The 14,417-nt window shown below is 38.7% G+C and overlaps 1 protein-coding gene across 1 annotated transcript in view; it reads left to right on the top strand.

Annotated features, from left to right (window-relative positions):
* Positions 1-14,417, top strand: part of SNTG2 (syntrophin gamma 2) — a 977,025-nt gene that overhangs the window by 386,618 nt on the left and 575,990 nt on the right. Inside the window, exon 2 of the mRNA XM_073576436.1 lies at positions 12,698-12,835. Within this exon, the coding sequence (XP_073432537.1) occupies positions 12,698-12,835 (138 nt within the window). The remainder of the gene's footprint in view (positions 1-12,697; positions 12,836-14,417) is intronic.

Genomic DNA, 14,417 nt, shown 5'->3' with positions numbered 1-14,417 from the left:
CCGCGCTCGGCATCACTGTGCTAATCGCTGGTGAAGCTGTCTGTGTGACAGCTCACCAGCGATCACATAGCGACTTACCAGTTACCAGCGATCCTGACACGTTGATATCATTGTCAGGATCGCTGGTAAGTCGCTATGTGTGACTCCAGATTTACTCACACTGATGTATCAGAACCAATTGAGCAGCATACTGTGAATAAACCGTTGCTTAGATGTTGTTAGTGGAATGATGTATCCTGATTAGCATATGGATAGTAAGATACTGATTGATTGCTTCACCAGTCACTGGTCTGTCAAAGTAAGTGCCTCACACTCCAGCACCTTGATATGGGACACAAGCTGTCACTGATGTTTATCTACTTTGCAGGATCTGTGCCTCCGTATGTATCTTACACAGGACTAGGTTTTTTAACCATACTGAGGGAATTTAGTATCCAGCAAGGTTAGCACCCGGTCCCCATTTTTGACTTACCTATTGACCGTCCTCTGTGGTATATATATATATATATATATATATTATTTTTTATTTTATATTTTTTTATCATTTATTAATTTTTAATTATTTGTTTTTCAATCAGTATCTTACTATCCATATGCTAATCAGGATACATCATTCCACTAACAACAGTATGCTGCTCATTTGGTTCTGATACATCAGTGTGAGTAAGCTCAGTTCAGCTGATTGCTTCTTTAACCCATTAAGGGGTGTACCTATTATTAAATTGTGTTACTTATTTCTACCAGCAGCTCTAAAAAGGCAAAGCCAAAGTGGATAGCCTCAGGACACTGCTATACACCTATTACCACATGATTTTTCCATTTATCTATAAGTGAGTAATTTGTTATTTTTTGCTTTATAATTCCCAGTATAGCGCGGTGTATTCTCTTTTCTATCAGCTTTTGATTTTTTATTAACCGTTTTCAGTCCCTCTGTGGATAAAAAAAATGGCTGCCGCAACTGGTCACTGTTTCGTTGAATTTACACAGACCGAATTGTGAAGAATCTGTATTCTGTGAAATAGAATGTTTGTAAAATTTTGGACTTTAATTCCACTCTGATAAGCTAATTTATCTGTATTCAGAATTAGGTTAAAGGGAACCTCCAGTAAAACAGGATGTGTCTGAGCCTTTGCATATCAGCCTTCATGTAAAGCAATGCATAACAACTTCCAATTTGATAAGCCTCATGTATCTTGCTGTTGTGATGTTCTCTGCTTTCAAACATTTGTGGACAATGTAAGCCTTTTTTGTCAAACATTCACATTTGTCCATTCCAAGGCTCAGTTATCCACCTCTCCTAGGCAAGAGACTCGCATCTTAAGCTTCTGCCATATGTGATCTGGCTAGACCTGCTTATAAGATGACTGAATCCAGGTATGTAGTTAGTAAAGCTACTACTAGCAGATTCTTACTATTAAAATGGCAGACAGAACAGCACTGTTACCTTTGCTATAATACATCACTGCTCCCATAGAAGTGCATGGAGTTGGGTCCATATCACACCCCTGCTCCCATAAAAGTGGAAAGAGCAGGATCACGCATTACACTACTGATCACATAGAAGTGGACGAAGCAGTGTGATACATTACACCACTACTCCCATAGAAATGTGACCCTTCTGTGTCCACTTCAATTGGAGCAGTTTCTTAATGCATGATCCAGATCTGTCCATTTCTTTTGGAGCAGTGGTTTAATGTGTGACTCCACTCTGTCCACTATATTACTACTCCCATAGAAGAAGACAGCAGTGTTACACATTACACCACTGCTCCTTTAAAAATGTGTAACCCTGCTTTGTCCACTACTATTGGTGAGATGGTGTTACAGAATAGATAAATAGAATAACTGTCCTTTAGATATGTAATTTCACAAGCCCCCTCTATATAATAAACTTGAACCCTTTAGTGCCTTTCATGTGGCACTAAAGGGTGTTTAACCTAATATAAATGAAATGACTGATGTGGGATCCCCACCTTCCATTTTTTTGTAACAAGGCAAGGTAAAGCAGATAGCTAGGAGCTTATATTATAAGGCTGGAAAGGTCCTTGGTTATTGGGCCCTTTCCAGTCTAAAAACACCAGCTTGCAGCTGACCCAGAATTGGCACATCACATTAGATTATCTTCACACTATAATGGCCCCAATATAATGCTCCACATTATAATGGCCCCGAAAAAAGGCCGAGTTTACAACCCAATCTGTTAAAAAATATATATTCTTTATTAACACAATGTAAAATATAAAAATATGGGTAAGGGTGGAAACAAATACACAGGGAGCAAGAAGAAGGCAAACGCCGAAACACGCGTCGGGGTGGGCACATTCTTGGGACAGCAGTCGGTTCCTCATAGTCACCGCTTTCAGCAGGTACTTAACCATTTCATTACATGACATCATTATGATGAGCATTGGTCTCTTTCACCCCATTGATAGGAACCTTATAATATAACTCGCACTTTATTATAGCATCATCCTGTACGTTGTCACACTTTACAAATCATTAGTCACGCTCATTGCATTGTTAAGCGGATAATATTTGCACACGCACTTTGTTATTTGCATTCTTTTGATTTATTTTTATTCCTCTTTTTGATATCCCTGCTTCATGTTTTTCTTTTGAGGATCCAACTTCATATATTTATATTTTGTGGTATTCAAACCAGCAGACTCTTATTATCATCAATTTTCAACTTTTTTGCGCTGCTATGGTTCATTCAATTTTCAACATGACATAATTTTACCTGTCCCCATGTATTGCGTCCTCTTCTTGCTCCCTGTGTATTTGTTTCCACCTTTACCCATATTTTTATATTTTGCATTGTATTAATAAAAAATATATTTTTTTAACACATTGGGTTGTAAACTTGGCCTTTTTTCTCCTCTGTCTTATATGCCATTGCCGGTATGCCTTGAATATTTTCATGTCACACATTTATTGGCACATATGGTATTATTCCATAGAGACATATATTTCATTGCCATTTATTTTATGGTGTGTATTGTTTTTTGAGCTTGTAAAATTATAATGGCCTCGTATTGTGTCCCACAGTATAATTTCCCCATATAGTGCACCACAGTATAATGGCCTCACATAGTGCTCCACAGTAAAATGGCCACTTTCAGCGCACCACAGTATAATGGTGTCATATAATGCACCATACTATAACTGCTGAAACCACTATCAATTCTGAAAATTGTGACCTGGAACCCCAAGTATTAGCTTTACAGCATTGTTTTGAATGGAGGTGACGTGTGCATGCTCAACCTTCATGACATTTATTGTTTTTGAGACTGTCAATAGGTGACACTAGAGTTCTAGTCCTCTTCCTCTCTGGAGACAATTTGCATATTTCCCAGAGGAGCATTGCGGCTTTAAGTCTCCTCATCTCGTCATGCTTAGCATGTCATTCTCCGCAAGGAGAAACTATACTTCATGGATATGAGACTGTTGGAGAAAACTGTGCACCATGATCTGCCATTTTATTAGTGTCATTGAAAATGAATGGAGTAGAGGTTAAGCATGCACAACTCTGCTCCACTTAAGATGGAGATCCAAAAAAACTGAAAATCATTCTTGAGATTGCTGAATGTCCAGCTACTGCAAGTTTTCCCCTAGCCTATGTATAAATGTCTTATGGAATTTAAGAGATTTACATGTCCTCCTTTTAATGTTCAATTATTTTTTTTCAAAGAGTCCTTTTGTATCATCAAAATTACATGACAATAGAAAGATCATTATTAAAAGAATGTTACTTCTATCATAATCTTTAGACTGTAAAGTATCTATATGATTTGGACAGCTGGACTACTTGTTCAACTGATGCTGTGATGGAAATATACAATTTCCTTAAGACATCATCGCAGGGGAAATAAAAGCAATGCACAATTTTTGGTGATTTTAATGAACGGCCCATATGATGTGCAGATGTTCCATGTCAATCTAAATGTAAAACATGCTTTCAAACCACTCGTCACTCTGGCTGCTTACTCAAATGTTAGAATTCGCTTATTGGGTATTTGACAATAAGTTTTTTAAAGTAAAAAAATTGTGTTCATGTTTTCATTTTGTCAACATATTTATATTTGATTTGCAGGGAGTTAGAACAGCAATGTACTGAATATGTACAATGTATGATATTATATAATCAGAAAATGGGATTATAGCATGACCAGAAGTACACTATTAAAACTTAACCTTTAATATGTATAATAAAAACAACAGCCATTGTATACCTCGGACATATACACAAAAAAACTTTTACATTGCGCATGTGCTCATGATTAACAGTGCTTTATTTAAAAATGGTTGGCTATCACCCATACACATTCTTGTTCATTCCCTTCTCCAAGCTGTCCAACCTGGAGGGGAATGGATGGCAAGAGGAGGGTGAAAATATAAGAGTGGGATATTCCTTTATATATCCTTGCGTTGCTCCTGTTTTTTGCTCCCACCCTGACAAGGGCAGTACGCAAGTGTGGATCTATTTAAGCGTAGCCCATATGAACCATGTAGTTCCATTTTTCCATTAGTGTTAGAGTTGGGCAAAAGTTAGGATGGGGCTATAGTTAGGGTGGGTCTAAAGTTAGGGTGAGGCTAAAGTAACGGTGGGGCTAAAATTAGAGTTGGGCTAGGGTTAGGGTTGAGGCTACACTTAGGGTTGGGACTAGGGTTAGGGTTGGGCTAAAGTTAGGATGGGGCTAAAGTTAGGATGGGGCTAAAGTTACGGAGGCGCTAAAGTTAGGGTTGAGTTAAAGTTAGGGATGGGCTAGGGTTAGGGTTGGGGCTAAACTTAGGGTTGGGACTAGGGTTAGGCTTGGGCTAAAATTATGGTTGGGGCTAGCGTTAGGGTTGGGCTAAAGTTAGGGTTGTGGTTATGGTTGGAATTACAGTTAGGGTTGGGATTAGGGTTAGAGGTGTGTTGGGGTTAGGTTTGTGGTTAAGGTTATGGTTAAGGTTGGATTAGGGTTAGTCGTGTGTTGGGTTAGGGTTGTAGTTATAATGGGGGTTCCACTGTTTAGATAGAAATGCGACATGGTGCCACCATTGATTACAGCCAATTTTGTGTTCAAAAAGTCAAACTGTGTTCCCTCCCTTCTGAGCCCTGCCATGCACCCAAAGAGTGGCTTTCCTGCACATATGAGGTATCAGCATACTCAGGAGAAATTGCACAACAAATTTTGTGTCCATTTTCTCATGATACCCTTGTGAAAATAAAAAAATTGGTTCCAAAGGAAATTGTTTGTGAAAAAAGTAAACCTTGAGGGGTGCAGTTTTTAGAATAGTGTCATTTTTGGATATTTTCTGTTATATTAACCCCCCAAACTCACTTCAAATGTGAGGTGGTCCCTAAGAAAATGGTTTTGTAAATTTTGTTGGAAAAATTAGAAATCACTGGTCTACTTTTAACCCGTATAACATCCTAACAAAGTAAAAATAGGTTTCCAAAATTGTGCTGATGTAAAGTTGACATGTGGGAAATGTTATTTATTAAACCTTTTGTGTGACACCACTCTCTGATTTAAGGGCACAAAAATTAAAAGTTTGAAAATTGCGAAATGTTCAAAATTTTTGCCAAATTTCCATTTTTTTCATAAATAATCTCAAGTTATATCGAAGAAATTTTACCACTAACATGAAGTACAGTATGTCACGAAAAAAGATTCTCAGAATCAGTGGGATCCGTTGAAGAGTTCCAGAGCTATAACTTAATAAAGTGACAGTGGTCAGAATTGTAAAAATTGGCTTTGTAAATTAGTGCTAAATTGGCTGTCACTAAGGAGTTAATTTACTGTTTAAAGAAACAACACATGTACAAAGCCACAATGATGAGGCCCTTTTCTTTCTTTTGTATTGTGAAAATTATCTTATGAATTGGTGATGGAGCTGGGTAATATCATACTGTATATTACCTATTGGATCCTGAGTTATCAGCTGTCTATTGACGCAGTGTCGGACTGGGGTGCCAAGGGCCCACCAGTAACTAACTCCAGGGCCCCACTTTTCAACTACATGCAAATGTGACATTATCCTCAATCACAAATTTATATAACATTGAGCTGGGTAGATTACTACATGAATAAGATGACGCCTTTGTCTGTACATAGTGATTCAAGTATATTGTGCGACGTACTGCTCGTATAAGAGGGTGGTGGCCCACTCCTGCACAGGGGCCCACCGGGGGATTCTCCTGCTCTCCTGTGGGCCAGTCCGAGCCTGTATAGATGTGTTATAATCTTTTCAATGGATTCAAGGTTAAAACTCTTCCTGAAAGTACAGGAAGTTTGAGTCTAAAAAAACCCATTGACTTTGTAAAATTGCAAGATTACAATGTTTTTTCTTTAAAGATCGTGATATTAAAAAAAATTGGAAAAATAAAAAAACACAAAGCCTGATTTAAACAATAGGTAATTTTCTGACTATTCCTTCCCTTGAAAAAATTAATACCTTCGAAAAAAAGATGAAATGGCATGAATCATTAGTGAGAAACAATCCTAAAATGAAGTTTATGAACAAAGCTACATAGCTATAATCTTGAAAAATCTTGATCAATGTTTCATTTCGCAAACAAAAAATGAATTTGATCATTCAGTGATCACTTTTGTATTAGCCAATATACCGCACTAACAACAAGTCATTTTCAACCCATTCCACTGATATTCCATTACAAACATCAATAGAAATTGAAAATGGAGTAACAATACATTATCTCTAGATGGAAGGAATAACATGAAGGTCATCAACAGTAATAATACACTTATTAAGTGAATGCCATATATTTTGAATTATTTCAATACACATATACAGTAGAACACATATAATATACTGTATTACATTATAGACCAGACACTGACATTAATAAAAAAAGGACTTTATTACCCATCAGCAAAACTAGAATTATTATAAGAGCATTCTCTTGGGATAATGGGTAATAATAATGTAACAAATTAAGATTTTTATTTTCCAGATTATAGTATTTTCTTTACGAATGTGGAAGTGGGGCCAGAAGTGATGTCTTCAAACTTTGATGCAGATAATAACTACTGAGGATAGCCAAAAAAATAATAATGTGGATCCCTAATAATAGCAATACTAAGAATATAGGAGTCTAAAAAACTCACAATACGTAAGAACATTAAGAAGAAGCTCCCTTTTTTCTTGCTATGTTGATCTCTTTAAGGGATGAGGTTGTAGTAGTCACATCAGAGCCCTGATACAGATGTAGCCATCAATGCTGCAAACTTTAAAAGGAATCTGTCAGCAGGTTTTTGCTGGGGAGGGTGCAGCTGTGCTGGGGGAGAAAATGGCTAGAAGGTTGGAGGAGTGTTTAAACTAGGGACGGGGGGGAGGGTATTCCTTTTATAGGAGGGGAAACAGTGCAGATAGAGACCTGGGCACAAATAATGACATTGGGGGTGGCATGGGGGGTGGGGTTAGAACAGTTAATAATTTAAGAAAGAATAGAGGTACAGAGAGATACTTAAAGTGCATGTATACTAATGCCAGAAGCCTCGCCAACAAATTGGAGGAATTGGTGTTAATGTTGTTGGAACATAATTATGACATGGTGGGGATATCTGAGACATGGCTGGATGAGAGCCACGACTGGGCGGTTAATTTACAGGGCTATAGTCTGTTCAGAAATGACCGAACAAATAAGCGAGGGGGAGGTGTGTGTTTAAATGTAAAATCATACTTAAAATCCCATCCTTCCTGATAATATATATGAATCTAATGAAAATGTAGAGTCCCTGTGGGTAGAGATAAGGGGAGGGGGGAAAAATAATAAATTACTGATAGGGGTTTGTTATAAGTCTCCAAAAATAATGGAAGCAACAGAGAATATCCTCATAAAGCAAATAGATGAAGCTGCGACTCAAGGAGAAGTCATTATTATGGGGGACTTCAACTACCCTGAAATACATTGGGGAACCGAAACCTGCAGTTCCAGCAAAGGTAATAGGTTTTTGACTACTATGAGAGACAATTACCTTTCACAACTGGTTCAGGACTCAACAAGAGGGGGGGCACTGCTAGACCTAATATTAACCAACAGGCCAGACCGCATATCAAATGTAAGGGTTGGGGTCACTTGGGTAATAGTGATCACAAATTAATAAGTTTTCATGTATCCTTTAATAAGATGTGTTGTAGAGGGGTTACAAGGACACTAAACTTCAGGAAAGAAAATTTCCAACGGATGAGAGATGATCTTGGTGCAATTAACTGGGACGATATCCTGAGACATAAAAATACACAAAGAAAATGGGAGACGTTTATTAGCATCCTGAATAGGACCTGTGCACAATATATACCATATGGGAATAAACATGCTAGAAATAGGAGGAAACCACTATGGCTAAATAGAGCTGTAAGGGGCGCAATAAGAAATAAAAATAAAGCATTTAGAGAATTAAAGCAAGTAGGTAGTGATGAGGCATTAACTAAATACAGAAGATTAAATAAATTCTGTAAAAAGCAAATCAAGACAGCAAAGATTGAGACAGAGAGACTCATTGCCAGAGAAAGTAAAAATAATCCCAAAATATTCTTTAACTACATAAATAGTAAGAAACTAAAAAATGATAGTGTTGGCCCCCTTAAAAATAGTCTGGGTGAAATGGTGGATGAGGATGAGGAAAAAGCCAATATGCTAAATGACTTTTTTTCAACAGTATTTACCCAAGAAAATCCCATGACGGATAACATGATCAGGGATAAAAATTCTCCGTTAAATGTCACCTGCTTAACCCAGCAGGAAGTACGGCGGCTTCTAAAAATCACTAAAATTGACAAATTCCCGGGCCCGGATGGGATACACCCCCGAGTACTGCAGGAATTAAGCACAGTCATAGATAGACCATTATTTTTAATCTTTAAAGATTCCATAATAACAGGGTCTGTACCACAGGACTGGCGTATAGCAAATGTGGTGCCAATATTCAAAAAGGGGACAAAAACTGAACTTGGAAATTATAGGCCAGTAAGTTTAACCTCAACTGTGGGTAAAATCCTGGAGGGTTTTCTAAGAGATACTATACTGGAGTATCTGGAGAAGAATAACCTCATGACCCAATATCAACATGGGTTTACAAGGGACCGTTCCTGTCAGACTAATCTGATAAGCTTTTATGAAGAGGTAAGTTCCGGACTGGACCAAGGGAATGCAGTGGACGTGGTGTACATGGACTTTTCAAAAGCTTTTGATATGGTGCCACACAAAAGGTTGATACATAAAATGAGAACAATGGGGATAGGGGAAAATATGTGTAGGTGGGTTAAGAGCTGGCTCAGGGATAGGAAACAAAGGGTGGTTATTAATGGAGCACACTCGGACTGGGTCACGGTTAGCAGTGGGGTACCACAGTGGTCAGTTTTGGGCCCGCTTCTTTTTAACATATTTATTAATGACCTTGTAGGGGGAATAGAGAGTAGAATTTCAATATTTGCAGATGACACTAAACTCTGCAGGGTAATCAATACAGAGGAGAACAATTTTATATTACAGGAGGATTTATGTAAACTAGAAGCTTGGGCTGATAAATGGCAAATGAGCTTTAATGGGGATAAATGTGAGGTCATGCACTTGGGTAGAACGAACAAGATGTATAATTATGTGCTTAATTATAAAACACTGGGCAAAACAGTCACTGAAAAAGACCTGGGTGTATGGGTGGACGACAAACTCACATTTAGCGGCCAGTGTCAGGCAGCTGCTGCAAAGGCAAATAAAATAATGGGATGCATTAAAAGAGGCATAGATGCTCATGAGGAGAACATAATTTTACCTCTATATAAGTCACTAGTGCGACCACACTTAGAACACTGTGTACAGTTCTGGTCTCCGGTGTATAAGAAAGACATAGCTGAACTGGAACGGGTGCAGAGAAGAGTGACCAAGGTTATTAGGGAACTAGGGGGTCTGCAATACCAAGACAGGTTATTACACTTGGGGTTATTTAGTTTGGAGAATCGAAGGCTTAGGGGTGATCTTATTACAATGTATAAATATATGCGGGGACAATACCAAGAGCTTTCTAATGATCTTTTTACTCTTAGACCTGTGACGGGGACAAGGGGGCGTCCTCTACGTCTGGAGGAAAGAAGGTTTAAGCATACTCACAGACACGGATTCTTTACTGTAAGAGCAGTGAGACTATAAAACTCTCTGCCATATGATGTTGTAATGAGTGATTCCCAACTAAAATTTAAGAAGGGACTGGATGCCTTTCTTGAAAAGTATAATATTACAGGGTATATACACTAGTTTCCTTAATATTGCGTTGATCCAGGGAGCTAGTCTGATTGCCGTATGTGGAGTCGGGAAGGAATTTTTTTCCCCAATGTGAAGCTTACTGTTTGCCACATGGGTTTTTTTAGCCTTCCTCTGGATCAACATGTTAGGGCAAGTTAGGGTAGGATATGGGTTGAACTAGATGGACTTAAAGTCTCCCTTCAACCTTAATAACTATGTTACTATGTTACTATGTTACTATGTAATGTTAGAGCAGCATAATGTAGGAAAGGAGACCCTGATTCCAGCGATGTATCACTTAGTTTACTGGGTGCAGCAGTTGTGACACAGAGTTTCTAGATGTGGCATACTCATAAAGCTAACACCAATCATACCAAAGCTTTCTGTGTACATTGTCTATAGACAGTGAGCTGCTTATCAGAGGAAGGGGCGTGGTCAGACTTTGGCTCATGTATGAATCTGTCTGGCCAGTGATAATCTCCTGGTGATAAAACTTTAAATGTATGGAAACAACAGCACACTACCCAAAAAGTAATACATCCCTAAAATCTGTCTCAGCACCTAATTAATGCTCTCCTCAGACTACATCAGACTACATAGCAAAAAATCTACTGACAAATTCCTTTTAATTCCCTTTAACTTTCCACTTAACATAACACAAGCCATAAGTAATGTTTGCTACATTATAATAATGGATTAAAGGGATTTTCCTAAAATTGCAAGTTACTCCCAAATCATTGGATAGGGGATAACTTGCTAATTGCAATGAGTCCCATAGATGGGGCTTCCTTCTTTTCAGAGAATGGTGTTCCAGAATCTCGAGAATGAGGTGCTCAGTTTGTCTTCAATTGAGCGTCAGTTCACAGTTTCAGCATCAGTTGTTTTCATTTTTTATGGAACTGTCGGACTAACATGAATACCGCAATTGGCTGTTTCCAAAAGTTCTGTTGATAGTGAATGCAATTAAGGCAGACTTTTGACCTCTCCATTCTATTCAAGACTAGGCTCTATAAGGGCCCATTTTAAAGATTCCAGAGCTTCGTAGTCAAGGTCATAGGGATTCAGCAAATTACACCCTACCCTATACATAGCTATATACAGAAAACCAGTTTAAGTGTCAAGTCAACATTTGCTACATACAGTGGGTACAGAAAGTATTCAGACCCCTTTAAATTTTTCACTCTTTTTTCATTGTAGCCATTTGGTAAATTCAAAAATGTTCATTTTTTTATCTCATTATGTACACTCTGCACCCCTTCTTAACTGAAAACAAACGGAAATGTAGAAGACAATGACCCTAAGCACACAGCTAAAATAACAAAAGAGTGGCTTCAGAACATCTGTGTGACAATTCTTGACTGGCCCAGCCAGAGCAATGACCTAAACCCAATTGAGCATCCCTGAAGAGACCTGAAAATGGCTGTCCACCAACGTTCACCATCCAACCTGACGGAACTGGAGAGGATCTGCAAGGAAGAATGGCAGAGGATCCCCAAATCCACGTGTGAACGCATCATTCCCAAGAAGACTCATGGCTGTATTAGCTCAAAAGGGTGCTTCTACTCAATACTGATCAAAGGGTCTGAATACTTATGGCCATGTGATATTTCAGTTTTTCTTTTTTAATAAATTTGCAAAAATGTCTTAATTTCTGTTTTTTTTCAGTCAAGGTGGGGTGCAGAGTGTACAGTAATGAGAAAAAAATGAACTTTTTGGAATTTACCAAATGGCTGCAATGAAACAGTGAAAAATTTAAAGAGGTCTGAATACTTTCCATACCCACTGAATGTTCCTAACTTTTGCCCCAAAAAACATTTTCCATGCAAGTCAACACCATAATAAAAATGGAGCATGGCAAATTTGACTGGGAGATTCTATAAGAGATATAACACCCTTTATGGGTGAATGCACAGAGAAGTGTTGATCTCCAATTAGGACTATCAATAGTGTTAAAAGGGTTGCTTCACCACATAAATTTGTTTTTACTGTTGTCAAAATGTAGATTTTAAAAATGTAATAATATACTTTAATTCTGAATACTGAGGAATTGGTCAGATCTAGTGATGAGCGAGTATACTCGTTGCTCGGGTTTCTCTGAGCATGCTCGGGTGTCCTCCGAGTATTTTGGCGCGCTCGGAGATTTAGTTTTCGCCGTCTTATCTGCATGATTTGCGACTGCTAGACAGCTTGAATACATGTGTGGAATGCCTGTTTGTTAGGGCATTCCTCACATGTATTCAGCCTGTCTACAAGTCGCAAATCATTCAGATAAGATGACGAAAACGAAATCTCCGAGCACGCCAAAATACTCGGAGGACACCCGAGCAACAAGTATACTCGCTCCTCACTAGTCAGATCCCATGGAAGGAAAATATGCTGCAGACAGATGATAACAGTTCTATCTTATACATTATCTTATCTATTCTATCTGTATCTTGTCCACAGACTAAAACTGGTTTCGCACAACTTTATAATGAAGGTTCAGAGAATGCCTGTGATGTACGACTCAGACTTACCAAGGAAGCATTAACAATCCAAAAGCAAGACATCGTCTGCATTGGTGGACACAAGGAGAGTTCAAATGTAAGTGCTCTACCGGATAAACTGCACACAAGTCTATAACAGATCCCCAATGATTGCAGCTAGTACTTAAAGAAATGTTTTAATTGTATTATGAAGGCCTACCATGTGGGACAGCTGTACATGCTGCCCAATCCATAGGCTGCATGTATCAGACATTGGCTGTATAATCTCAACCAGGTGTAATTGACACTGAAATGATGTGGCGTTTCAGAGCAAAACAAACTTTAGAGGCCACCAGGGACTGAGCTGCATGGGAAACTGGTCAGAAAGGCTCATCCCTGGTGGCTGCTCCCATCCTACCGCCAGCTGCCCTGAAGTGACAGGTCTCTCCCTATACATGAATATAGGAAGAGACCTGTCAATCTTGTGCAGCAGCAGGGAGAACATTTTCCCTAAGACTATACATTAAGTATGAAAGATTCAAAAGCCCATCTGAAGTGGAGCCTTGGTTATGGTACAAGCCCAGAGAGTTTGCTTCCTTACATTTTGTCAGACCCACCAGATATAGAGAGGGAATACTGTACAGCATGAGTAGTCACAGCATTTGCGTAATGCCCAACCTCGAGCCATGGGATTTGATGTATGAATGCTCTGTAGGAAAATGAATCTTATGTAAGCCTAAATAGATCCACCAGATTCTTCTCTGTCATTATTTTGATAGTATCAAGCCAACTAGTTGCTGTTCTTCCTCTTCGCCTTGTTCCTTCTATTCTTACGACCATGATGCAATTCTCCAGTCATTACTCTCTTTACATGATGTGTCCAAAGTAGGCAAGTCATAGCTTGGTGATCCTTGCTTTGAGTGATTTGTCTGGCTTGAATTTTTCAATAATTGATTTGTTTGCTCTTATTGCCATCAAGGGTATTGATAACATCCTTCTACGGCACCACATTTCGAAGACGTCGATTCTTCTGTCTTGTTTCTTTATTGTTCAGGTTTTGCATCTGTACTTCCACAGAAAAGACCAAGCTATGTACAAGCCGTGTTTCCATTGCTAGTAAAATGTTTCTTGCCTTGAAGACCCTGTCCAGTGACTATATTATTGATTTGCCCATAGCTATTCTCCTATTGACTTCCAGTGTCTCGCTGCATCTAGCGTGATCATCGATTTAAGTAGGATGAAGCCCTATAAAACTTCTAATTCATGGCTGTCCATCTCAAAGGTGTCACAGTTATACCAGGCAGTAGTCAATATCTTTTTCTTCTTCATGATGAGTAGCAGACCCATGTTCGAGCTTTCCATCTTGATATTTCATAATCAGTCCTTCATTCCATCTACGTTTGTTGCTATCAATGTTTTGTCGTCTGCGTATTTAAGATTGCTGATGATTAGTTCAGCAATTTTGAGTCCTTCTTCTTAGACCAGCCTTCCTGAACAAAGCTTATGCATATAAATTGAAGAGAAATGGTGGCAGGATGCAGCCTTGTCCGACGCCTCACTCTACTTTGAACCATGCCACGTTGCCATATTTTGCTTGGGCGGCTGCTTCCTTGTTGATGTAAATAGAGATGAGCGACTTTGCCTTTTTTCGGGTCGAGTCTGGTTTCATGAAACCCGACTTTCGCAAAAGTCAGGTCGAA

The sequence above is a fragment of the Dendrobates tinctorius genome, unplaced genomic scaffold, assembly GCF_039654945.1.
Source record: "Dendrobates tinctorius isolate UK_male_01 unplaced genomic scaffold, ASM3965494v1 ptg000049l, whole genome shotgun sequence".
Classification (NCBI taxonomy): Eukaryota; Metazoa; Chordata; class Amphibia; order Anura; family Dendrobatidae; genus Dendrobates; species Dendrobates tinctorius.
This window is presented reverse-complemented; position numbering and strand designations above follow the sequence as displayed.